Source organism: Entelurus aequoreus, linkage group LG20 (assembly GCF_033978785.1).
Source record: "Entelurus aequoreus isolate RoL-2023_Sb linkage group LG20, RoL_Eaeq_v1.1, whole genome shotgun sequence".
Classification (NCBI taxonomy): domain Eukaryota; kingdom Metazoa; phylum Chordata; class Actinopteri; order Syngnathiformes; family Syngnathidae; genus Entelurus; species Entelurus aequoreus.
Window position 1 is genome coordinate 25,858,626 of NC_084750.1, and position 26,937 is coordinate 25,885,562.

The 26,937-nt window shown below is 41.3% G+C and overlaps 3 protein-coding genes across 9 annotated transcripts in view; 2 read left to right on the forward strand and 1 right to left on the reverse strand.

Annotated features, from left to right (window-relative positions):
• Nucleotides 1-2,480, forward strand: part of tmem116 (transmembrane protein 116) — a 25,491-nt gene extending 23,011 nt beyond the window's left edge. Inside the window, exon 12 of the mRNA XM_062029766.1 lies at nucleotides 2,222-2,480. The gene's annotated coding sequence lies outside the window, so the exon portion shown is untranslated. The remainder of the gene's footprint in view (nucleotides 1-2,221) is intronic.
• A 2,132-nt stretch (nucleotides 2,481-4,612) lies between these two features.
• On the reverse strand, nucleotides 4,613-9,447 carry rpp25l (ribonuclease P/MRP 25 subunit-like). 5 transcript variants are annotated; one of them, XM_062029778.1, is made up of 4 exons: nucleotides 9,312-9,354; nucleotides 8,165-8,362; nucleotides 5,986-8,077; nucleotides 4,618-5,251 (listed from the first exon to the last, which is right to left on the reverse strand). In XM_062029778.1, exon 4 carries the CDS (start codon nucleotides 5,249-5,251, stop codon nucleotides 4,658-4,660), a length of 594 nt encoding a protein of 197 aa, XP_061885762.1. In that variant the 5' UTR covers nucleotides 5,986-8,077; nucleotides 8,165-8,362; nucleotides 9,312-9,354; the 3' UTR covers nucleotides 4,618-4,657. The 5 variants fall into 5 exon arrangements, with proteins under 5 accessions (XP_061885764.1, XP_061885763.1, XP_061885762.1 ...); XM_062029779.1 differs by lacking the exon at nucleotides 8,165-8,362 and having other exon boundaries at nucleotides 4,617-5,251; nucleotides 5,986-6,078; nucleotides 9,312-9,428; XM_062029777.1 differs by having other exon boundaries at nucleotides 5,986-8,362.
• col6a4a (collagen, type VI, alpha 4a) overlaps nucleotides 8,839-26,937 on the forward strand; it is a 51,303-nt gene continuing 33,204 nt past the window's right edge. The window contains exons 1-7 of one of the 3 annotated variants that reach the window (XM_062029769.1): nucleotides 8,839-9,143; nucleotides 11,329-11,459; nucleotides 20,352-20,443; nucleotides 21,786-22,394; nucleotides 22,565-23,152; nucleotides 24,984-25,553; nucleotides 26,269-26,889. In XM_062029769.1, coding sequence (XP_061885753.1) covers nucleotides 20,368-20,443; nucleotides 21,786-22,394; nucleotides 22,565-23,152; nucleotides 24,984-25,553; nucleotides 26,269-26,889 — 2,464 coding nt within the window. In that variant the 5' untranslated portion in view covers nucleotides 8,839-9,143; nucleotides 11,329-11,459; nucleotides 20,352-20,367. The remainder of the gene's footprint in view (nucleotides 9,144-11,328; nucleotides 11,460-20,351; nucleotides 20,444-21,785; nucleotides 22,395-22,564; nucleotides 23,153-24,983; nucleotides 25,554-26,268; nucleotides 26,890-26,937) is intronic. The other 2 variants (XM_062029771.1, XM_062029770.1) reach the window with 2 other exon arrangements.

Below are 26,937 nucleotides of genomic sequence, written 5' to 3' on the forward strand. Positions count from 1 at the left end.
TATATCAATGATGAAATCTTAACATTGCAACACATGCCAATACGGCCGGGTTAACTTATAAAGTGCAATTTTAAATTTCCAGCTAAACTTCCGGTTGAAAACGTCTATGTATGATGACGTATGCGCGTGACGTCAATCGTTGAAACGGAAGTATGCGGACACATTGAATCCAATACAAAAAGCTCTATTTTCATCTCAAAATTCCACAGTATTCTGGACATCTGTGTTGGTGAATCTTTTGCAATTTGTTTAATGAACAATGAAGACTACAAAGAAGAAAGTTGTAGGTGGGATCGGTGTATTAGCGGCGGACTACAGCAACACAACCAGGAGGACTTTGAGATGGATAGAATACGCGCTAGCCGCCGACCTCACCTTGACTTCCTCCGTCTCCGGGCCGCCGACCGCATCTATGATCGGGTGAAGTCCTTTGTCGCGCCGTCGATCGCTGGAACGCAGGTGAGCATGGGTGTTGATGAGCAGATGAGGGCTGGCTGGCGTAGGTGGATAGCTAATGTTTTTAGCATAGCTCTGTGAGGTCCCGTTGCTAAGTTAGCTTCAATGGCGTCGTTAGCAACAGCATTGTTAAGCTTCGCCAAGCTGGAAAGCATTAACCGTGTATTTACAGGTCCATGGTTTAATAGTATTGTTGATTTTCTGTCTATACTTCCAGTCAGGGACTTATTTCTTTTGTTTCTATATGCAGTTAAGCCCGATGCTATCACGTTAGCTCCGTAGCTAAAGTGTTTCGCCGATGTATTGTCGTGGAGATAAAAGTCACTGTGAATGTCCATTTCGCGTTCTCGACTCTCATTTTCAAGAGGATATAGCATCCGAGGTGGTTTAAAATACAAATCTGTGATCCACAATAGAAAAAGGAGAGAGTGTGGAATCCAATGAGCCAGCTTGTACCTAAGTTACGGTCAGAGCGAAAAAAGATGCGTCCTGCACTGCACTCTAGTCCTTCACTCTCACGTTCCTCATCCACGAATCTTTCATCCTGTCTCAAATTAATGGAGTAATCGTCGCTTTCTCGGTCCGAATTGCTCTCGCTGCATTGAAAACAATGGGGAAATGTGAGGAGCCCTTCAACCTTTGACGTCACGCTACTTCCGGTACAGGCAAGGCTTTTTTTATCAGCGACCAAAAGTTGCGAACTTTATCGTCGATGTTCTCTACTAAATCCTTTCAGCAAAAATATGGCAATATCGCGAAATGATCAAGTATGACACATGGAATGGAACTGCTATCCCCGTTTAAATAAAAACATCTCATTTCAGTAGGCCTTTAACTCTATGTTATTATTAATAATTAATGATATTTATCTTTGTGGAAACACTGATCATCTTAATGATTTCTCACATTAAATATATATAGAAACAGATAAATATCAATATGCAACACTTTATTTTTATATTTTCTCAAAGTGCACATTTTTCAAATTGAACATTTTCAAATGATCACTTCTAAGACAGTCTTGTGAAATCACAATATCCCATTTTAGCTAGCTAGCCACTAACATTTTTTTTAACAAATCATGAATTACTTTGCACCATGTTTGTACAAATAATAACTCATGTAAAATTTAAAAAATAATTTATGGAACATCATTAGTAATTTTTCCTGATTAAGATTATTTTAGAATTTTGATTACATGTTTTAAATAGGTTAAACTCCAATCTGCACTTTGTTAGAATATATAACAAATTGGACCAAGCTACATTTCTAACAAAGACAAATAATTATTTCTTCTAGATTTTCCAGAACAAAAATGTTAAAATAAATTCAAAAGACTTTGAAATAAGATTTAAATTTGATTCTACAGATTTTCTAGATTTGCCAGAATATTTTTTTTGAATTTTAATCATAATAAGTTTGAAGAAATATTTCACAAATATTCTTTGTCGAAAAAACAGAAGCTAAAATGAAGAATTAAATTAAAATTTATTTATTATTCTTTACAATAAAAAAATAAATTTACTTGAACATTGATTTAAATTGTCAGGAAAGAAGAGGAAGGAATTCAAAAGGTAAAAAGGTATATGTGTTTAAAAATCCTAAAATCATTTTTAAGGTTGTATTTTTTCTCTAAAATTGTCTTTCTGAAAGTTATAAGAAGCAAAGTAAAAAAAAAAAATGAATTTATTCAAACAAGTGAAGACCAAGTCTTTAAAATAGTTTCTTGGATTTTCAAATTCTATTTGTGTTTTGTCTCTCTTAGAATTAAAAATGTCGAGCAAAGCGAGACCAGCTTGCTAGTTGTGGGGAGGCGGGGCCGGCGGACCGACGGCGCCCGCTCCAAGATGGCGGCGAGGAGGCGTGGACAAGTGAGCGGCAAGGCGGGGCGCACTGGGAGCAACGCCGCAATCAGCATAAGGTGCGTGGAGCGCGCAGCTGTGGACAGTGCAATCACCCTCTCGGACCATATAAAAGGGTGAGAGACGTGATCATCAAGGGAGGAGATGGAGAAAGACGGCGGACGGGAGGAAACCATTCGTGTGCTCACGTGAGAAAGAAGGCAGCTGTTGAAAAGCACGCAAAAGACTCTGTGATTGAAATAATAAAGAAGTCTAAACCGTCTCACGACAATGTCTTCCCCGGATGGTCCTGAGAACCCGCACGACAGTTAGGACTGTCACACTAGTAAATAAATAAAATTTAAAAAATAGAGGCAGCTCACTGGTAAGTGCTGCTATTTGAGCTATTTTTGGAACAAGCCAGCGGGCGACTCATCTGGTCCTTACGGGCGACCTGGTGCCCGCGGTGACTCCTGCTGTACATTATATACCTCATCTAACTAAACTATGGAAATGTATAATATAGTTCATATAGCAATACGGTCTCACTGCACAGCAGGCCAGCAGTTAGCCGAGTCAATTGCGCAATCCATGGTGAGGCTCAGCTGGCTGGTGACTCACTGCAAGTCTCTTCTCAGTATTTGAACGGCAAATGTGAATATTCAGCGATTTTGAATAAAAATAATCTAAAACTGGTGAAGTTATATGGAAAATAACTTTATAGTATAATCACTAGATACATTTTTTTTCTTTCCATGATGGCACGTGAGGCCCCGCCTCACCTGCCTCCCCTGACTGCCCGTCACTGATGTAAATATATATATATATATATATATATATATATATATATATATATATATATATATATATATATATATTAGGGCTGCGAATCTTTGGGTGTCCCACGAGTCGATTCAATATCGATTCTTGGGTCACGATTCGATTATAAATAGATTTTTTCGATTCAACGCGATTCTCGATTCAAAAACGATTTTTGCCCGATTCAAAAGGATTCTCTATTCATTCAATACATAGGATTTCAGCAGGATCTACCCCAGTCTGCTGACATGCAAGCAGAGTAGTAGATTTTTGTAAAAAGCTTTTATAATTGTAAAGGACAATGTTTTATCAACTGATTGCAATAATGTACATTTGTTTTAACTATTAAATGAACCAAAAATATGACTTATTTTATCTTTGTGAAAATATTTTCTGTTATTAATATTCTGGTTCCTACATTATATATCAATATATATCAATACACTCTGCAAGGGATACAGTCCATAAGCACACATGATTGTGCGTGCTGCTGGTCCACTAATAGTACTAACCTTTAACAGTTAATTTTACTCATTTTCATTAATTATTAGTTTCTATGTAACTGTTTTTATATTGTTTTACTTTCTTTTTTATTCAAGAAAATGTTTTTAATTTATTTATCTTATTTTATCAATTTAAAAAAAAAAGGACCTTATCTTCACCATACGTGGTTGTCCAAATTAGTCATAATACTGTGTTAATTCCACAACTGTATATATCGGTATCGGTAATTAAGAGTTGGACAATATCGGAATATCGGCAAAAAAGCCATTATCGGACATCCCTAATTACTTGTATTGATCACAATAAGTATTTATTACTTATCTACTTGTATTATCACAAAGTATTTAATCATACTTGTATTAATCAAAGTATGTATTACTTGTATTGATCACACTAAGTCTTTATCAATATTACTTTAATTGATCACACTATCATTATTACTTGTATTGACCACAGTAGTATTACTTGTATTGATCCCAATAAGTATTTATCATTATCACTTTTAGTGATCACACTATTACTTGTATTGATCACAATAAGTATTTATCATTTTTTATTGATCACACTATTAATACTTGTATTGATCACACTAAGTCTTTATCAATATTACTTTAATTGATCACACTATCATTATTACTTATATTGATCACAGTATTACTTGTATTGATCCCAATAAGTATTTATCATTATCACTTTTATTGATCACAGTAAGTATTTATCATTATCACTTTTATTGATCACACTACTATTACTTGTATTAATCACAATAAATACTTACCATAATCACTTTTAGTGATCACACAAAGTATTATTACTTAATATACACTACAATTTGCCTTTTATTGGCTGACATGTAGTAAAAAATTGAAGTGATCAATAATTGCTGTCAAACACTGTAATCATAATAAAAAATTGTATGAAACAATACAAAATGTGCACATTCGATGTTCTGTTTATTTCGATGTATTCAAAAATAATATCCACAAATCACGGTGAGTCACATGAAACAGGAAGTGACGTCCAATCAGGTATCAGGATCAGCTGCCCGCTTGGAGGTCTCTAGAACGTCCCCTCCCCCTGCTGCCGCCCCCGCCTCCTCTCTTCCTTTTGTGAGCCCCCCGCAGTCCCCCCTCCTCCCTGGCGGCGGCGGCGTGCCCCCACAGGCCGTCAAAGCGGCCCGGTGCCTGGTACCCGGGCCGCTGCCGGTCCAGAGGGTCCTTCGAGAGGAGGATCCAGATTGCGGGCAGCTTCCTGCTGACGGTGAGACTGTCCAGGCCGGCGGCGGGCTCCAGCGGCTCCCACACGTCCGTCACGGTGCTGTTGGCGAGCTCGGTCATCTGATGCATGCCCTTCATGCGCCGCTTCAGCAGCTCGGCGCACGTGATGGCTTTGGACACGGCCTTTCCGCTCGCCGTCAACACCAGCTGGCGGCAAAGGGGCGGACCCTGGTGGGCGGCTTCCTCCTGAGCCTCTGCCGCCCTAGGCTTGGCCCCGATGCGGCTGAGGGCGAAGCGCAGCAGGTTGCGGATCTTGCTGCCGTCTTTGACGCAGACCTCCGGCGTGTCTGCGGCGAGCTTGAACGGACACACAGACGGCTGTTCCACGCTATGAGCTTTGCTGTAGTTCTCCATCTGCTTACACACATGCAGAACTGAGGATTGCTACACTTAGACAGATGACATATTCAAACATTGCTTGTTTATGCGCGTCACTTCCTGTCAACTAACTTGACCGCAATTATGTTGGCGTCCCTATTACCATGGTTTTTGTGTAATCTTTATTTCAGTAACAATGTTGTATATAGTATTACATTCAAAATAACAAAACACACGTTATTTAAGAATACAATATTTATTTTGAATCTGTACAGATACCCTAATGATCTTTTTTACTACGTTATTTACATAAAATGCATCAGTGTTATAAAAGTCTACTTTTTTTTAAGACGCAAATTATTGATTTAAAGGCCTACTGAAAGCCACTACTACCGACCACGCAGTCTGATGGTTTATATATCAATGATGAAATCTTAACATTGAAACACATGCCAATACGGCCGGGTTAACTTATAAAGTGCAATTTTAAAATTCCCGCCACACTTCCGGTTGAAAATCTCCTTTGGATATGATTTATGCGCGTGACGTCATAAAATGCACGGAAGTGTTTGGGCCCTATTAAACACAATACACAAAGCTCTGTTTTCTTCGACAAAATTCCACAGTATTCTGGACATCTGTGTTGGTGAATCTTTTGCAATTTGTTTATTGAACAATGGAGGCTGCAAAGAAGAACGTTGTAGGTGGGATCGATCGGTGTCTTAGCGGCTAAGTACAATACTTACAGCAACACAACAAGGACTACTTACCCTGATAGAAGACGCCTAGCTGATGCTTGCCGCCAAACCCACGGATGAAGTCCTTCGTCGCGCCGTTGATCGCTGGAACGCAGGTGAGCACAGCTGTTGATGGGAAGATGAGGGCTGGCTGGCGTAGGTGGAGCGCTAATGTTTTATCATAGTTCTGTGAGGTCCGGCTGCTAAGTTGCTAAATTAGCCTTAGCGTCGTTAGCAACAACATTGTTAAGCCTTACCAGGCTGAGAATTTTTAACCGTGTAGTTACATGTACATGGTTTAATAGTATTATTGCTCTTCTGTCTATCCTTCCAGTCAGGGGTTTATTTATTTTGTTTCTATCTTCATTTGAGAACGATGCTAGCATGTTAGCTCAGTAGCTAAGTGTGTCACCGATGTATTGTCTTGGAGATAAAAGTCACTTTAAATGTCCATTTTGCGTGCTCGACTCTCATTTTCAAGAGGATATAGTATCCGAGGTGGTTTAAAATACAAATCCGTGATACACAATAGAAAAAGGAGAGAGTACATAGTTCTGTGAGTTCCGGTTGCTAAGTTGCTAAATTAGCCTTAGCGTCGTTAGCAACAGCATAGTTAAGCCTTACCAGGCTGAGAATTTTTAACCGTGTAGTTACATGTACATGGTTTAATAGTATTTTTGCTCTTCTGTCTATCCTTCCAGTCAGGGGTTTATTTATTTTGTTTCTATCTTCATTTGAGAACGATGCTAGCACGTTAGCTCAGTAGCTAAGTGTGTCACCGATGTATTGTCTTGGAGATAAAAGTCACTTTAAATGTCCATTTCGCGTGCTCGACTCTCATTTTCAAGAGGATATAGTATCCGAGGTGGTTTAAAATACAAATCTGTGATCTACAATAGAAAAAGGAGAGTGTGGAATCCAATGAGCCAGCTTGTACCTAAGTTACGGTCAGAGCGAAAAAAGATACATCCATCACTGCCTCTCAAGTCCTTCACTGTAACGTTCCTCATCTACAAATCTTTCATCCTCGCTCAAATTAATGGGGTAATCGTCACTTTCTCGGTCCGAATCTCTCTCGCTCCATTGTAAACAATGGGGAATTGTGAGGAATACTAGCTCCTGTGACGTCACGCTACTTCCGGTACAGGCAAGGCTTTTTTTATCAGCGAGCAAAAGTTGCGAACTTTATCGTCGATTTTCTCTACTAAATCCTTTCAGCAAAAATATGGCAATATCGCGAAATGATCAAGTATGACACATAGAATGGATCTGCTATTCCCGTTTAAATTTTAAAAAATCATTTCAGTAGGCCTTTAAGTCAGTCGTTTTCAAAAAAAAATCCACAGGGGAGTCAGTAGCGCCCCCGTGCGTCATTCATTGCAATGACAGAAGAGTGAAAGTGGTTGACGTTGTGACGATGGTTTTTAAATGTACTCCTTTTTCATTTTTTTATCCTCTTTTAATAGTATGCAAGCGCTTTGTTTTGTAAAAAAAAACATTAATAAAACTTCCAAAAATCTCCGTCGTATTATATTGCGAGGACGGGGAGTGACCTACGCTTTGCGCATGCGTGGACCGATCGGGTCTTCCGGGGCCGTTTGGGCAAGTGACATGAAGGGAACATCCGGGCACTTATGACGTCGGCGCTGCAAAACGTAATGGCGGCTATCTGTGGTATGCTTCTACACACTTGTCGTAATTAAGTCAACTTTGCAGTACACGGTGACAGGACGTTACTTTTACTGCTACAATGTAGTAGTCTTGTACTTAATTGTCTTATGGGTGAGGGCCGACATCCGGGCAACTGAGCTACATACGCGTTCTTCGATCCATAGCAACCAGACTGGCGTTGAAAACAAACCGTTGCCATTACTCTTTAACATGTCGACCTACGCTAGTTAAACCCGTCATTCTGCCTCCAAAATGCCAAAAAACTGTGTTGTTTTTGGTTGTGCTAACCACAACGGGAAACAGGGAAAACAAAGGTTGTATTTTGTTCTGCCAAAGTGTGATAAAAGCCCACAGAGACGAGACAAATGGCTCGCAGCTTTACACTGGGAAAACTAGGACGGTTCTCACTGGAGTCCCCCAAAGTCCCGGGTCGTGTGTTCGGATCACTTCGTTTCTGGTAAATATAAGGAACAAAAATCCACCTTCTTAACCACAACTTGGCTATACGTCCGTGCTAATGTTGTACTTGTTGAATTTGTACCTTATAACGTTCGACAGCTGAAGTTGTTGTTGTACAAAAATAACATGCGGTATATACTATATAGTCTATAGCCTAGCTAGCTATTTTCGAAAACCGGACAACGAGAGGATACCAAAGGCAGCGTTAAGATGGACACCACCGGCAAAACGTAAGCCAGGGCGGCCAAAGAACACCTGGCGAAGAACAGTTGAAGGGGAGCTGAAAGAGATGAAGCTTACATGAGGCGAGGCACAGAGACGAGCACAGCAGCGAGATGAATGGCGTCGAGTCGTCGAAGCCTTATTTCCCATCCGGGAAGAAGAGGATTAAGTTAAGTAAGTAATATACTATATAGTCTATAGCCTAGCTAGCTATTTTCGAAAACCGGTTTCGTTTAAATTTGCACTTAACAGTTGGGTTTTTAAAAAACAATAAACCCTATAATTTTCATGTTGCCATTCAATACATGGAGCCCTCAAATCTCTCAATATTTTATACACTAACACTTGATCTTGTTGTTGATTAACTTCCGCGTCTCTTTCTTAGTAGCGCGCAGGCTAAGCTAACTAGCAAGCTAAGCTAAGCCTGAGAAGCTTTAAAGTTCACTGAGACGAGTCTGACGCAAATAATACATTTTCGTTTTTTCACACGATATGCGAATAAGTAAAAATGCGTAAATGAAGGATTTAACGCCGACTTCCAAGCCACAACGCTCGTTAAATGCTTTTTCTGTCAATGCTGTGTTCGCTGTGAGCTGGTTTGTTTTCAACGAATTTCCGGTTGCTAGGGGATTGGTAGGCGGAAGTGACGTAGGTCCGCCCTCACCCATATGGGTAAAGTACCACGGAAAAGCTGCACAATGAGAAAAACACAATACAACTAAACGAGACACACGGACCGCTACCCAACAAGCTGCCAATATCTTACGCACAAACAACTAATAACTGACCAAGTAAATAACTAACCAAGTAAATAACTGACCAAGTAAACAACTAACCAGGTAAATAACTGACGTGAGGAGTAAACGTGCTAGGCTAGCGTTAGCTTAGCTGCCATGCTAGCTTACAAACGCTGTCCTTTTATAACCACTAAACTATCGTGGGAGCAAACAGACGCGAGTTCCAAAACGCGCCATTTTTGTCACGGCGAGGAATTATTGAAATCTTACTGTTTGTTTTCTTCTCGTCGGTCTTTCTCTTCACATGTTTAGCCGCTGCCGTAAAGCAACGACAAGTGTCGCAAAGTGCCTTGCGCACAGGCCAGGGGGCGTGGTAGGCGTGCATCGATGATGATGATGATGAAGATGATAATAACAATAATGATGATGAGGATGATAATTATAGTGATGGTGATGAACAGACACAATTAAGGATTCTGCAGGTGCCATGTTGTTGAGCAGTGATGAAGCTTTTTTGACACTTTTTATTAGTGCGCACAAACTCGTGTGTGTGTTCTCGTATTCCTACCCTTGTTGAGACATCAACAAGGACAAGTACCTTCCATATGAGGACCGAAATCATGATCCCAATACGGAAAACCATTGCATCTAATAGAGGATGTCTCATTTGCACCCCTGGTGGTGAAATCTATCAAAATTAGGGTGGTCCCAAAAAAGGAGGGATTTTTCAAATTCATTTCATTCATTTTTCATTTATTTATTTATTTCAGGCAATGACATGGAAATAATAATAACAAAAAAAGTACAAAGTTGACAAAAATAATATAAATTAATATAGTGCAAAAGGTAATGTATAGTATGTAATGCATGATTGTCCAGTTTTGCCTGAAAGGGAGGGGGAAGAAGTTAATTTATTTAATCCCACCCCCAGTTTTCCATGCAGTGATTATTCACATGAGTTTCACTGTTACTTTGTTCAAGGATTATAATACAAATGTTGTATCATAGTGGCATTACCACAAGTAACAATAATTATTACACTGTAATCAATCAATCAATCAATGTTTATTTATATAGCCCTAAATCACAAGTGTCTCAAAGGGCTGTACAAGCCACAACGACATCCTCGGTACAGAGCCCACATACAATACAATAATTTGTATCAACAATGTAGGAATAATGAATATACCAACAATGGTAATAGACAAATTACCAACAATGGTAATAGACAACATAGCAATAATGGTACAGAAACATTGAGCACATGTTAACACTTTGAGACAGAGTACAACAGCAGGTCAAATTAAAGACCCTCATCTCTATATTTGAACCAGACCCGATGTTTGTATAATAGTTTAAATCGATTAATAGTTTGACAAATTGACTGTGTGTCGGTTTTAAAAGTGCTCCCCCTCTGGTCAACATATGAAATAACAAGTGTGTGTACAAATTTGAAGTGCTCTGGCCAACATATGTAAAAAAAACAAAAAAACAATTACAAACAACTTTTTTTTTTTACTAAAAGCAGTCTTTTTCTCACAATGTGTTGACTTTTTTTCTTATAAAATTGGGAACAATTTCTCATATTCTTTCTGTTTCTGTAATATTGCAATATTTTCTCGTAAAATGATTACCCTTTTATGTAAAATTATTACTTTTTAATGCAAAATGGCGACATTTGTGTACAATTCTGACTTATCACAGTATTGCCAATTTTTTGTTGTTCTTGTAAAATAGTGACATTTTTTGAGTAAAATTGTGACTTTTGTCATAATTTTGCTAAGTAAAATTTCTATTATTATAATATTGCCCACATTTTTAAGTTTTTTAAAAATTGTGACTTTTGTCGAATAAAATTACGACTCTTTTCATAAAATTGCCAAAATGTTAAGCTTTTTCTTGTAAAATTGTGACTGTTATTGAGTAAAATTCTAACTTTTGTCATAATATTGCACAAATGTTCAGTTTTTCTGGTAAAATTTTGACTCGCGTTGAGTAAAGTTACGAATTTTATTACAACACTGCCAACATTCTAAGTTTTTCTTGTGAAATTGTGACCTTTTTCTTGTGAAATTCCAACTAATTTTTTACAACAAGCTTTTTTATATTTGCATAGTATGTAAATATTATTAATGTTGTAAATACTCATATTTATATATCTAGAAAGGGTGGTCCTAAAGAGGTAGGCATTTTTCAGAGGTCCCACAAATACAAGAATGCGTGTAATGTGTGTGTGTGTGTGTGTGTGTGCGTGCGCGTGTGTGTGTGTGTGTGTGTGTGTGTAAAGAAGGTAGGAGGGTGGTGGTCTTGGGGGCCGTCTCCAGGAGGAGGCAGGCTAACCTCCCTACAAGGCCCTGTGAAACGAGCCTTTGGCGTGGGGACGACGCGGGTGTATGGTGGACGACCGAGCAGCAACTTGTAAGTGTTTTTTTTTTTTGGTCTGATGATGATAATGAGATGATGATGATGAGAGGAGGATGATGAAATTGAGTGGATGATAATGATGAAGGTCAGATGAAAGTAAATTAAGGTGTTTAAACTGAGACATGAATATGGTAATTGAATGATTCTAATTTTTTTTATATTAAAAAACATGTGTGTGCCCCATCAGAGAGATTGTGTGTGTGTGTGTGTGTGTGTGTGTGTGTGTGTGTGTGTGTGTGTGTGTGTGTGTGTGTGTGTGTGTGTGTGTGTGTGTGTGTGTGTGGAGGGGGGCGTGGGGTTAAACAATGTAAGTGTTACCAGAAGGTTTAGGTTCTGGCAGGATGCACCGCCCACAAAAGTTTGTAGTCTTTAATATAAGCATTATAATAAAAATAAGCATTATCATATTAATCAAAATGATAATAATAAATTGAGTGCAAGAAATTCTGATTCACATCTTTTCGTCCCAAACCAGCATCCATCTATTGTCGTATTCGACTACTTTTATCTTGTTTCACAATCGCACACCAAAATATTGTGTGTGTGTGCGTGCGTTCCAGTGCGCCTTGTCAAGGAAATGACATCATGCCCGAAAGTACACAATGACATACACATACATATATGGTAATGTATATAACGACATGTGAGGGCAATGTTTGTACACGAAGACATCATGGTTAGACATCATGATGGACAAAGTGAGGTCAGAGGTCATGTGGCGAGAAGGGACGTTGGCCCCTCCCCTTAAAGTAGCAAGACAAACTTTCAGCGTCAAGTGGTGTCACTTCAGTGTCCAGGTGACACCACTGATTCATTTCAATGTAAAGCCATGAATACTTGCATCAGCACACTTTAGTAAGTATACTGAGTACACTTTGTACTCACCTTACTGTACTTACCAACATTCTCAAAAGACAAAGTGTAAAAATGCAAGTGCACTTACTAAGGCACTGAAACGACTAAGGTTAAAAATGCAAGTTCACATACTTACACACTCAAGAGACTAAGTGTAAAAATGCAAGTGCCCATACTTCCACACTAAAAAGACCAAGTCTAAAATACAAGTGCACATACGCACTCAAAAGACAAAAGTGTAAAAATGCAAGCTAATAAGTTTAAAAATGCAAGCACACTTACGTACTTAAGAGACTAAGTTTAAAAATGCAAATGCACATACATATGCACTCAAAAGACTATGTTTAAAAATGCAAGTACACATACGCACTCAAAAGACTAAGTTTAAAATGCAGGCGCACATACTTATTCACTCAAAAGACTAAGTTTAAAATGCAAGTGCACATACTTTTGCATTCAAGAGACTAAGTGTAAAAATGCAAGTGCACATACTTACGCACTCAAAAGATCCAAGTGTAAAAATGTGAGTGCACATACATACGCACTCAAAAGACCAAGTGTAAGTACGCCATTGCAGACACTTATGCGCCTAAAAGATTATTTCTGTCATTTTTTTCAAACACGCCACATGCACTCTCATGCACTAAATGTAAACACTGCAGCAACCTCACATGCTGGATCACTTCCTGTTTACCTCAACCAAACTAAACTCAATCAAGACACATTGCGTTTGCTCTTCTAGTTGACTCTCTGGGGTCTCATGTGGAGTACATTAAAGATATTTATCACTCCACCTTTCCTGTTTTCTAGGCCACCTTAAACGCACCATTAACTAACATGTGGTAGTTGAGTCTCTAGGCTCTTATGCTGAGATGGACGCACAAAACAAAAATCAATGATCAACTTGATTATATAAATCTTCAGAAAAATCACATCGCCGACATTCCGTCTTGCTTGCTGTGCTCCCGAAGTGGTCCAGGTGGAACTTCCCAGGGACGTTGTGGAAGAATATTGTCCTCAGGACGTTCATGTTGAGGCAGGAACCTGCGTGGGCTTGTTCCTCGTCCACATTGCTCCCAGTCATTAGTCATGTCCGAGGCCATTGCAATCAGGAAGTAAACAGATCCGCCGTCACGCCGCGAAGCGACCCGGCAGTCCATAGTTCTTGTCCTTTGGACCAGAGGTCTTCAACTGGGCGTCCGTGACCCCTAAGGGGTCCACTGAGGTACTGTAGGGAGGCCGTACATTTTTTAATTAATTTAATTTTTTTTATATTCCCTGTAGTTTTTCCACAAATTTAAATGTTTTAAAATACACATTAACATTGACACAACACACTATCGTGTAGTTTATAAATATCAGTGGCATGGCCACCCTACTCGCTGTACCTCAATTCTATTATTATATTCATGTTCGCAATTAACCTATTAAGGCCCAAGCTGTTTGTTTACATGCTTTTTTTTTATTTCTCTTTGCCATTTGGGCTTATTGGACCCTAATTAGAAAAAAACTAAGAATAATCTTTTTATATGATGTACTTAGTCCATAAGTAACAAACGTGTACTTCATGTTTAGTGACATACTAATTCTTATTTTTACACTTTTTTTTCCAAATTCCATTGTATGTTATACTCTTCTGACACCACCAGATGGCAGTATAAGTGTCCACATAAGGGCTATAAGACCCCAATTCAGTAGTGTACACAATTTTTGAAATAAGAGCTAAAAGGTGCTGTCCACGCATGTGGCCACTAAGCCTTTAGAGTTATGATAGCTAGCAATCAGCAGTTTTATTGCCAGCTAGCGATTAGTGGTGCAAGCTGCGAGCTTATGATTAGTGTGCTAGTTGTCAGCTAGGGATAAAACGCTTGTGTCAGCTTGCGATTAGTGCACCAGTTGCAAGCTAAGGATTAACGCGCTAGTTACAGCTAGTGATTAGCATGGTAGTTGTGGGGCAGCAATTAGCGCGCCACTTGCCACTTAGTGATGAACGTGCAAATTGTCAGGTAGCAATTAGTGACGTGAGCTGCCGTTTAACCATTAAGGCGGTAGTTGTCAGCTAGGGATTAGCATGCTGGTTGTGAAGTAGGGATTAGCGTGCCAGTTGTCAGCTATAGATTAACGGCACAAGCTGCCAGCTAACGATTAGTGTGCCAGTGAGCCAGTAGCACACCAATTGCCAGCTAGAAATTAGCATGCTACTTGTGAGGTAGCAATTAGTGCAGCACTTGCCAGATAACAATTAGCGTGCCAGTTGTCAGCTGGCGGTGAACGGCACAAGCTGCCAGCTAGCGATTAGCACACCAATTGCCGGCTAGTAATAGTGTGCTAATTGTCAGCTAGCGATTAGCGGTCACAGCTGCCAGTTATCAAGTAGTGCGTTAGTTGGCAGCTAACGATTAATTTGTTGTCAAACCAATATGCTAGCTTTTAGCAGCTCACGGAAGTCGCAGGAAGCTAGCAAGCTGTAAGGGTTAACGCCACAGCGTCTTTGTGAGGTCTCGGTCCATTTAGTTCCTATCAGGGAAGAATTTATCTATAAACAGAACCAACAAGCAGTTTAGAACTTTAAACAATCTACACTCATATTCATCATAAGTGTGTGTGTGGGGGTGTTATGTCAAACATTGGGGGCCACTTCCAGGGCCCGACCCATTCAGACTGACCTGAACTGGACAGTTCACAGACTTTCACACATGTTCTTGGTCTGAGTCTACGAGGCCTGCTTTCATGCGCGGCGGCCAATGATCAGAAACAAGACCCGGTCTGAGTCCAGATTTCTGGCGGCGCGTCAAGTCGGCTAACATGCCAAGCAGCCGAGAGACACGAGCGCTAACATCTGCTCTCCAGATGTGACGTCCGGGTTCAGTTCAGCTGCCTCAAGATTAATTCCCTCTTAACCAGCTGGTCCGGTTCTGGCTCTGGTCCTTCCCCAAATGGACCGCTGTGTCCCACTAGTGACTCTCCAGGAACTTCGCCGAAACACAACTTTTCGACTTAGCACCGCACACCGTCGTCACCTTTGACCTTTCACATGATGTCACTAAGATGCCCCTTCCCCCCGTACTAAATAATAAACAAAGTCAATCAACTCGTCATTGGACCCTGATTACTCGCACATGCTGATCATAACTGGGCCCCTTTTACCCTTGAGGAGTCAAGCCTGGGAGGTGATCAAACCCAGGCCTCGTGTGTTAACACGCACACACACAAACACACACACACACAGACACACTAGTATCTCGTTAAGCTTTTCAAAGGCACCCGAAAATTCCAGCATGCTGATGGTGAATTATTACAACATGTCAGCGACGGGATTATATATTTATGGTTGTTTATCTTTAGGGTACAAACAACCAGTAACCTTTAACAATGACAATAATGACAGTACTAATAGCAATGGTAACAATAGTAACTAGAAAAGGACTCGGAGAGCGCTTAACTCGACTAGTAAAATAGTAAAAAAGTCGGGGGCCCTCACATAAACACACGGGAGCAGAGGCTCGTAACGTAAACGTAAGGTAATGTAGTAGAAATGATCCGGATCAGGCCCAAAATGTATTCAGTTTCTTTATTCAATTTCAGACATTTCCTGAAAATTTTGTGAAAATCCACCAACAAGTGTTTAAGTTATTTTATTAACTAACTAACTCGCTAACAGATGGACAAACCAACGTCAGGGTTTACATAACCTAAATAACAATTCGGAATAATGATGGTAAAAAGGATAATAATATTAACTAGAATTTGCAATTCTGCTAGGAATTGCGTATGAATGCCCTATGTGCGCAATCCGCCGAACTGCCACTACGTGTGAGTGGAACTGAAATGCTTAAATGTCCAGGGTGAGTGAAGTGTGTAGATGTTGGAACGGTTCGAATCGGTTGAGAAATGTGGGCTATGGAGAGGTTTGTAAATTGCCGTTCATTCTCAATGGAGGGAAATTCCTGGTAATTCCGGGTAATTAGGGAATTTTTGGAGCCAAGAAACATGCTGGTTTGTGTGGATGTTGGAACAGTTCAAATCGGATTACAAATGTGGGATATGCAGTGGATTGTATGTTTCCTATTCATTGTCAATGGGGAGGAAATTCCGGGGAAGATGGAAATTTTTAGGAAAGGGAAATTATGTTTTGCGTTCGATATATGGGGAGAGTAATGTGGGTGGATGGTTGAAAGGTCGGAATCAGGTTTTAAAAATGCGAAACATTTTGAGAATTGTCCATTTGGATGCGAATTCCCTGGACATTTTGAAATTTCGGGAAAACCCGGAATTTTTTAAAGTATTGATTCTAGCACAATTGTCTCAGATGATATGAATGGGTTGGTGTTGGAGTTTTTGGTTGAAAAATGTTGATGTAGTAACAGTTTGAATTTAAATGGGTATTTTCGGAATTTCGTGGAAAACCTGGAATTTTTACAAAAAGTAAAATATGAACATTTGTTGTCCCAAATAAGAGTAATGTTTGAGGGTGGAATGATCAAAAACGGTTGAAAAATGTAGACTGTGAAAATTTTCCAGGAAGAGGTGAAAGTAGGGCTTTGGAAAACCGGGAATTGTGGGAATTCCTGGAATTGCTTTGAACTTGGAAAACAGTAGTTTGATTATCTAAGGTGGGTGGAGTGTGTGGATGGTGGAACGGTTCGAAACGGTTGGGAAATGTGGGAATTGTGCAAGTTAAAAAAATGGCCCATTAATTTTCAGTGGGAAAAATGACAAGAAAACTGGTAATTCTGGGTAATCTGGAATATTTATGTTTTTATTTTTTTCGGGAGAACATGATTCCCGGTAGACAAAAGTTAAAATATGTAAAATGCTTGGACATTCACACAATTAAAGCTGCGAGTCTGCCATGAGGTTCACGCGAGACAGCCATGACGCTTGCGACACTTTACCACTGTCAAAAATTTCAGGAAAAGCACAGCATGTGTCAGGAAGTTATGACTGTTTATATTTTCCCACCACAAGGGGGCAATATTGGTGCCACTGCAAAAATACTTTGACCCATCATCAAAAACGTCAGGAAGGTCGGTGCATGTGTTATAGTTTTTCACCACAGGGGGGCGATGGTAGTGTTGATAATAATGTCTGGGCATGATCGGACTCTGACCTTAAAGTCTCCTGTCCGTTTGGAGGAAGATCCAATCAGCTGAAGTGAAGTAATGACAGTTTTATTGGTGATGGCGTGGGGCAGATTTCACCGCCAGGCTCTGCCAATTCCGAATGGCTTTGAACAGGCACTGACCATTCGGGACCTTCAGGGTGTCGTCAACATCATTTCTACCCAAAATGATCAAGATCTGAACTTGTGGAGCTGAGTTAGTAACAATTTGTGTTTTGTGGCAAACAATCACATCAAAGTTTGGCGCCATGCCACGCCCACATCTCATGGCGTAGGCAATTTTTTGTTGTTGTGAGAGGGACACGCAGTAGAAAATACTATACTTTACATGCTTTCGGCCCCCGGCCAAATTATTTTAGCCCAATGCGGCCCTCAAGTCAAAAGGTTTGGACACCCCTGACTTAAAGCCTTGTCCAGATGTTTACTGACATATACGATTCATAATTAAATCACTTTCACTGCAAAAGACTGTCAGTTATCGGCCTTCTTGACTACTAAAAATCGGTTTCAGTATCGGTCAATCTCTAATCTTGCGAGCCAACAGATATGGAACTTAGCCATGTTTTTTTGGAAGTTGGTGGGTAGCCATTAACCAACTTATCTTTTAAAGTGGGACACCTTTTGAAATCTTTTTCAAACATGTTTGACTCTAAAGTGTACACAAGCACCGATTAGCTAAAAAGCTATCATGCTAATACAAGCCTGCTAACAATTGACTAACATTATCGAGGAGCATTTTGACTATAGAACGGTTTGAATCAGTTGAGAAGTCTGGAAGATTCAACACTTTTTGATAGAGGATACATGTTGCGGTAAAGTGGGAAATCCAGGAAATTTTTGGACATAGATAGTATGAATTTTTTGATGGTGGAACGTTTGAATCGGGTAAGAAACATGCAAAATGTGGACGTTGGAAAAAATGTCCGTTCATTTTGAAAGGGGAAAAAATGTCCTGGAAAATTTAGAGTTCCTGGAAATGTGCAAATTTTTAAAAATAGAAGAAAGGTAGAACGCATGTCATGCATGAGCCGAACATTTTCAAAGTGGAATGTTTTGAATCTGATAAAAAATGTGGGAGGGGAAAACGTTCACACTGCGCAGCATTCTATGTCTTACTGACATGGTCTTCCTTACATAGTCTTCTCACATGGTCTTCCCTCCATAGTCTTCTCACATGGTCTTCTCACATGGTCTTCTTACATGGTCTTCTTACATAGTCTTCTTACATGGTCTTCTTACATAGTCTTCTCACATGGTCTTCCCTCCATAGTCTTCTCACATGGTCTTCCCTCCGTAGTCTTCTCACATGGTCTTCCCTCCGTAGTCTTCTCACGTGGTCTTCCTTACATAGTCTTCTCACGTGATCTTCTCACATGGTTTTCTCACATGGTCTTCTTACATAGTATTCTCACATGGTCTTCCTTACATAGTCTTCTCACAGTCTTCTCACATGGTCTTCACACATGGTCTTCTCACATGGTCTTCTCACATGATATTCTCACATGGTGTTCCTTACATAGTTTTCTCACATGGTCTTCCCTCCATAGTCTTCTCACATGGTCTTCTCACATGGTCTTCTTACATGGTCTTCCTTACATAGTCTTCTCACATGGTCTTCCCTCCATAGTCTTCTCACATGGTCTTCTCACATGGTCTTCTTACATGGTCTTCTTACATAGTCTTCTTACATGGTCTTCTTACATAGTCTTCTCACATGGTCTTCCCTCCATAGTCTTCTCACATGGTCTTCCCTCCGTAGTCTTCTCACATGGTCTTCCTTACATAGTCTTCTCACGTGATCTTCTCACATGGTTTTCTCACATGGTCTTCTTACATAGTATTCTTACATGGTCTTCCTTACATAGTCTTCTCACAGTCTTCTCACATGGTCTTCACACATGGTCTTCTCACATGGTCTTCTCACATGATATTCTCACATGGTGTTCCTTACATAGTTTTCTCACATGGTCTTCCTTACATAGTCTTCTCACAGTCTTCTCACATGGTCTTCACACATGGTCTTCTCACATGGTCTTCTCACATGATATTCTCACATGGTGTTCCTTACATAGTTTTCTCACATGGTCTTCCTTACATAGTCTTCTCACAGTCTTCTCACATGGTCTTCACACATGGTCTTCTCACATGGTCTTCTCACATGATATTCTCACATGGTGTTCCTTACATAGTTTTCTCACATGGTCTTCCTTACATAGTCTTCTCACAGTCTTCTCACATGGTCTTCACACATGGTCTTCTCACATGGTCTTCTCACATGATATTCTCACATGGTCTTCCTTACATAGTTTTCTCACATGGTCTTCCTTACATAGACTTCTCACATAGTCTTCTCACATGGTCTTTTCACATAGTATTCTCACATAATATTCTTAGCATTCACACAATTATCCAGCTGGGATAGGCTCCAGTTCACCTTGGACCGTGACCAGTGCTAGAAAATGGGCAAAGAAAGTCTTATTAAATCGAGCAATTGTTGTGTTCCTTGCAGTTACTGCAAATAATTTAAATCGTCAGTCAGTAAGTGTGCTTTGATGTGGTACAGGAACCAGAACCGCCGTCAGTAAACAAAACCACATGGTCCATTTGATCAGACCTCACAATGAAGACTTTTTATCACTCATCTTTCTTTGGAATGCCAACATCTGCGTCTTTAATTACATGGGACATATGTACGGGAAGTGGAAGTCCTCACACGCCGGCTGGAAGCACTCGAGCTTCGGACCTGCCAAGGCAAACTATCTAGTCATCTAAAAGTGTCTGCGGCCCAGTACTAGCAGGCAATGCAGCCAAGCATGTGCAGATAATAACTTATAACAAAAATCTAGGAGCCACATGAAAGTGTCATTTAATTGTCTGACCCTTTTTGCAATTAACTCTTGTCTTTTCAGGAGAAACGCAAGCAGAATGGAGGGGGCGCGCAGTCTACTCCTGGGCCTCATGGCAGCGCTCTGTTTCCATGGCAACGCAGCACAGAGGACAGGTGGGTGACATTAAACAGCGATGACTTCACTTCCTGCATTCCAGCATGTTCCAAACGTGAAACACTAGTAGCAGCTGGCTCATATGCTCACACCATTACTAACATCACCTTGTGAGCGTGTGTGTGTACATGCCTGCTTGTGTGTGTGTGCGCTGTGCACGCTCGCGCTTCACGTCCGGCAGCAGTGTGCACAAAGACGACGTCCAGAAGCTGACCATGTGTCCATGCAGCGAAAAAGTCCCTTGCGTTCTTCTTCTCTGGTTTTGTGCGTGTTTGCTGGCTGCCTTTAATACCCCCAGTGGACAAATGGAGCTATGTCCTTCAGTCTACACCAGGGGTGTCAAACTCATTTTAACTCCGGGGCCATATGGAGGAAAATGTATTCCCAAGTGTGCCGGACTGGTAAAATCATGGCATGATAACTCAAAAATAAAGACAACGTCAGATTGTTTTCTTTGTTCAAAAATTAACCATCACGTTCTGGAAATGTACCAATCATAATGTTTTTTGTTACACTTACATGTTAATAGTATTCTATCTTCGATTGTCATTATTTATACTTTCTGAATAAATGATGCGATAATGTTCATCTGTCAAATAGGTGAAATTGAGTCTGGCAGAGTTTTAAAGTGCTCCCATTGGTGTTGATTTTTAATTAACAGCAAATGAAATGAATAATATCAAAATCAATAAACATTATGTGGGTTATTCCGTCAGCTGCAACAAAACTTGTGAATGTAGACTAATTTCAATAATCACACATGAAGTTAAAATGGGATACATATTGTTTCATCTTATTTATGTGTGCCCAGAAAATGTGTCCCCAGTCATAACACGAAATGTTCAGATTATTAAAAGCATTTATTTGGGTAGAAATGTCACAGATTACATCACCAACAACATATTTGACAATCAAGGCATGAACGTAACAATCTACATTTTGTATTCTACTGCTTATAAGCAGCGTAAGTACGTAGAGTTGAAACACGGAAGTGTCACCTCTATCTTAACACGGCACATAGCTCTGCCCCCTCTGAAGTCATGCGCGCTTTCACAGAAAGGGATAGAAAGAATTGCTATTGCGACATCCAGTGGACACATTTAGAACTGCAGTTTCTGTCTTTCATTTGACACCCCTGGTCTACGCATTTGAATTGGCTGTTCTTGAAAAGCTTTCAGGATGAAACGTTAGAAGCAGAGGAGTGTAAAAGTGTAAATCGCTAGCTGAAGATCACGTCGCTTCCATCTTCTTAACGCTTTGTGCCGGCGGTCACACGCTTCAGCTCGCAAAGCACTCGCATGTTGTCCAAGAGCAACTCAGTGACCCGAGCTCTCCCGCCAGTGTGCACTCAAGAAGCCGTAGCCGACATCGTCTTCATGGTGGACGGGTCGTGGAGCATCGGCACCAAGAACTTCGAGCAGATGCGCCGTTTTTTGTCCACGCTGGTCAACGGCTTCGACGTGGGCCTCGACCGTGTCCGCATGGCTCTGGTCCAGTACAGCACCACGCCACGAAGTGAGTTCCTGCTCAACACCTACGAGAACAAGGCCGACATCCTGCAGTACATCAGCACGCTGCCTTACATGGGAGGCGGCACCAACACGGGTCAAGGCCTGGACTTCATGCTGAGTACGCATTTCGTAAAAGAGGCCGGGAGCAGGGCTGCCCAGAATGTGCCGCAGATCGCCGTAGTCATCACCGACGGCAAGTCGCAAGATGACGTGGAGTCCCACGCCCTACAACTGAAAAAGAAAGGCATCATCTTGTACGCCATCGGGATTAAAGACGCAGATGAAGACCAACTGAGGGAGATCGCCAACGAGCCGCACTCCCAGCATGTCTACAGCGTGTCCGACTTTACGGCTCTGCAGGGAATTTCTCAGAGCATCGTCCAGACGCTGTGCACGACCGTGGAGGAGGCCAAACGACAACTTCTGCAGTTGTCGGAAGGTAAGGTGCTCGCTGGCAGTGACTCAGCATTTTGTCTGGCGAGTCGTAGTGTCAGAAGCCTTGACATCCGAAGATGTATTTGAGCAAAGTCTGGATCGTAAGACTTAGTGAGCCTGATCTCACAGCGCCATGTTCATCCTAATGCTGAGGTTCTTCTCTCTCCTCTCCAGAATGTGTCAGAGCCACCGTGGCCGACATTGTCTTCCTGGTGGACGGTTCTTCGAGCATTGGCCCTGAAAACTTTCAGGAGATTCGAGGTTTTCTCCGAAGCGTGGTCTCTGGTCTTGACATCGGCCCAGACAAGGTCCAGGTGGGTTTGGCACAGTACAGCGATGAAACTTACCAGGAGTTCCTGTTAAAAGATTACATGGACAAGAAATCCCTGCTGGCCGAATTGGACAAGTTCCCGTATCGAATGGGGGGCACGGAGACCGGCAAGGCCATCGACTTCCTCCGGACGCAGTACTTCACAGAAAGCGCCGGTAGCCGAGCCAACCAGCGGGTGCCTCAGATTGCCGTGGTTATCACGGACGGAGACTCCACTGACGACGTGGAGGTATCTGCTAAGCGCCTGAGGCAGCACGGAGTCATCGTCTTTGGTATCGGAGTCGGAGAAGCCAACCGCGCAGAGCTGGAGTCCATCGCCAACCAACCTTCTGACAACTTCCGCTTCTTCATCGATAGCTTCCAGGCCCTTCAGAGGCTGACTGAGGGTCTGCTGCAAACCATGTGCATCTCCATGGACAACCAGAGACAAGGTGAGTGAAGCCTCCTCAGACTTGAAACTGTATGAGAAGTCTGTCTTCCTACTCTACTAGATCAAATTAATCTAGACATGATCTCGGTCTCAATCTTTAGCTGAGCTTTTAGTTAGTCTGCGATGCTTCCACAACATTCCGCAACAATGCAGAGCAGAAACAAGCTTGAAGGGTTTGCGTGGCGAGCCAAAACACACAACTAAGAGATGGAATTTTGTGGGAGGGCGGAACGTTCGGTAATGTTTCTGCATCTTTATTGCGGGAAACATGATGCCTGTTTAAAGATGGTCTTTTTTTCTTTAAGCGGGAATTATTGCTCCTGCAGAACAGCAGTAAATTTCAGGCGGGAGGGCAGTTGGAATGTTTCCATGTTTAGCTGTTAGAAATGCAAAATGCCTGAACAAGGCTTCATTTTTGCGGGGGCGGCAAGGAGATGGGTAGAGCTGCCAAAATTGTACTCAAGTAAGAGTACCGTTACTTTAGAGTGATAAGACTCAAGTAATAGTCAAAAGTAGTCAGCCAAAAAATTACTTGAGTAAGTATTCAGTGAACTTAAGTACTGAGTAACTGATGAGTAACTTCTGATTTATTTAGTAGCTATGTTATAATGGTACTTGTATTACAACCATCGTTGGTGTGTTTTCGCATTGTACAGTCACTTATAATATTATAACAGGATTAATGTTAGAGGGTTAGGAGCTAAAACATAAAACACATCTGCAACTTACCACAACATGTTGGAAGAGGAATTCCTGTAGGCTAAAATGTACAAATAGTGTAACTACTGACTGGGGCTGCACAAAAAAGTCGATTCACAGCTGAATCGCAATTCTTATTTATACCTTATGTCGATTCATAATTTTCAAAAACAGTTAAAAAAAAACAACAAACTTATCTTTTTTTTGTGTGTGTATATAGGAACCAATTTTTATAGACGTTTTTAGACCATCTCCATTAGGGGTGCAGAAAAAATCGATTCACATTTGAATCGCAATTCTTATTAATTCCGATTCTACATCAATTCATCATTTTCAAACATCGATTTAAAAAAATATTTATATATATTTTTTCAAATAAAAATACAAGCCATCTCCATGCAACCAGAAGTAATATGTTCTAACCTGTAATATGTTTTGAAAACTTTCATTACAAGTATTATACCAAAAGATACATTGGGAAAATCGGTTTGAATCGAATCGTCACCCCAGGAATCGGAATGTGAGTGAATCATTAGATGCCCAAAGATTCACACTCCTACTACTGACACAGATGACAGCGCACGATATGTTCTTTTTCATATTTTGTAAGTAAATATTGAAGAAATATCCCGCCTCATCTGACGTTATGTCACTTTTTACTGTATGTACTTTAAGTGCAGTCACATGACTGCCAGGCTCTGTTTGATTGGTGAAATGGATTTAAACATCACTAGTGCTTACTTTGATTGGTGAATCAGAGTCATGTGACCATGCCGACTGGAATAAAACTCTGTAACAAGCCAAATTAATACTCCTTGCAAGCAGTAATAAATAGATTACAAATAAATATAATGATAATATCAATACATGTAGCGATCTGAATGAAACTTAATGTCTTCTTCACAAAAATACGCAGGTAAAACTAAAAAGTATGTTGCATTAAAACTACACTGACCAGTACAATTCACTTAAAAAGTTACTAAAGTAAATGTAACAAGGTAAATGTAGCATGTTACTACCCACCTCTGGGGAGGTAATAGCATTAACTTAGGCCTCCAGAATAAGAAGGTGAAAATTGTAATCAAGGTTAGAGTGTCAAAAGTTTTGATCTCAGTTCTCTTCTTGTTTTCCAGCCTTGTCAGAAAGGTTTGCAGACATTTTCTTCCTAGTTGACAGCGGTGTGAGCCAAGCTGAGTTCCAGCAGGTCAGAAGCGTTCTGGTGCGACTGGTCAACCAACTTAACTTCGGAATCTCAGCTCATCGCCTCGGCTTGGCTCAGTATGGCCAAGATACCAAAGTGGAATTCCTCCTCAATGCTTACCAAACGAAAGATGACACCAGCATCGCCGTCAAGCGCTTCCGCCAGCGCAGATTGCAGCCCAACGAGCCCCGCAATCTGGGCGGCGCCTTGGAGTACGCCAGCTCGCACTTCTTCACCAGCGAGGCGGGAAGCCGGGCAGACCAAGGCTTCCAACAGTTCCTGGTTGTTTTGAGCGGGAAAGACTCGGACGACGCCATCTACAAGCAGTCTCGCTTGATCAAGTCGGAAGGCGTGACCGTGGTGGCGCTCAGCATTGGAGCGTCCATGCAGCAAATGCGCGTCGTAGCCACAAGTCCCTACGCGTACCAGTCCATCGCCAACGCCGTTCCCGATCTGAAGACAATTTTTGAAAGCGAGCAACAGGAGATCACTCCTACCGGAGGTAAAAGGAAGCATTCTTTTTTTCTTAGCTAGTTTGTGTCGAACAATCTGACTCCCGACATTTCCACTCCAAAATGTGCCGTTGAGATCAGTGGTCTTCAAAAGGTGGTCCGTTGTCCCCAAAGGGTCCGCAAAGGTACTGCAGGGGGTTTGTGGAATATTTGATTAGACGTTTTTAAACATAATTTTTATATTCCCCCTGCACTTGTTTCTACAGATTTAGATGTCTTAAAATACACTAACTTTGATCCAACACACACTACTTTAAATGGCAATGGCCTTCGACACTGTGCTTTGCAGGTTTACAATAAAAACATGATTATATTGGGATATTCATGTTAGCATTTAAGATAGCTAGTAATCAGCGCTCTAATTGCAAGCTAACAATCAGGGTGCCAGTTGTCAGCTAGCGTTTAGCGTGCCAATTGCCAGTTAACGGTTAAGGCACGAGTTATCAACTAGCAATTAGCGTGCTAGTTGCCAGCTAGCAATTAGGGTGGTAGTTGCCATCTAGCGATTACCAGCGCAAGCTGCCAGCTAACGATTAGAGCACTAGTTTTCAACTAGTGATTGGCGTGTCAGCTGCCAACTGGCGATTAGCTGTGCAAGTTGCCAGTTTTCATTGAATGAGAAGGTTGTGAGCAGTTAAACTGGAACAGATGGTGTAGCGTCCATCTTTTTCAAAACCACTCACATGTCATGCACTTCCTCCTCAGAATGCAAAGGAGCCAAAGTGGCAGACGTCGTGTTTATAATCGATGAATCAGGAAGCATCGGAACCACAAACTTCCAGCTGGTACGCACCTTCCTGCACTCGGTCGTGAGCGGCCTGGACGTGGGTCCGTCCAAAGTGCGAGTGGGCATCGTGATGTTCAGCGACAAAGCGTTCGCGCCTGTCTACCTCGACACCTTCAGGGACAAGAACGAGACGCTGAGTTTCCTCAACATCCTGCCCTACAACGGTGGTGGTACAAACACCGGCGCCGCCCTCAATTTCACGCGGGAGCATGTGTTCACCCAGAAAAGAGGGAGCAGGAAAGACAAGGGCGTCCAGCAGGTGGCGGTGGTGATCACTGACGGTAAATCCCAAGATGATGTGAGCAACGCCGCTGCTAACCTCCGCCGGGCCGGTGTCACCATCTACACGGTCGGAGTCAAAAACGCAAACCATGCCCAGCTGGTGAAGATGGCGTCGCACCCCCCGAACAAGCACATGTTTACCGTGAACAGCTTCGCCAAACTCAAGTCGCTGAAGCAAAAGCTGCAGAAGGTTGTCTGCCATAACATTCTGCGCCAAGCCGTCAGCGTTAATATGAGAAGAAGCAGCATCAAAGAAGGTTTGCATCGCTTGTCTCCTTTCGAGAAATAAGACAATTTTTCATATT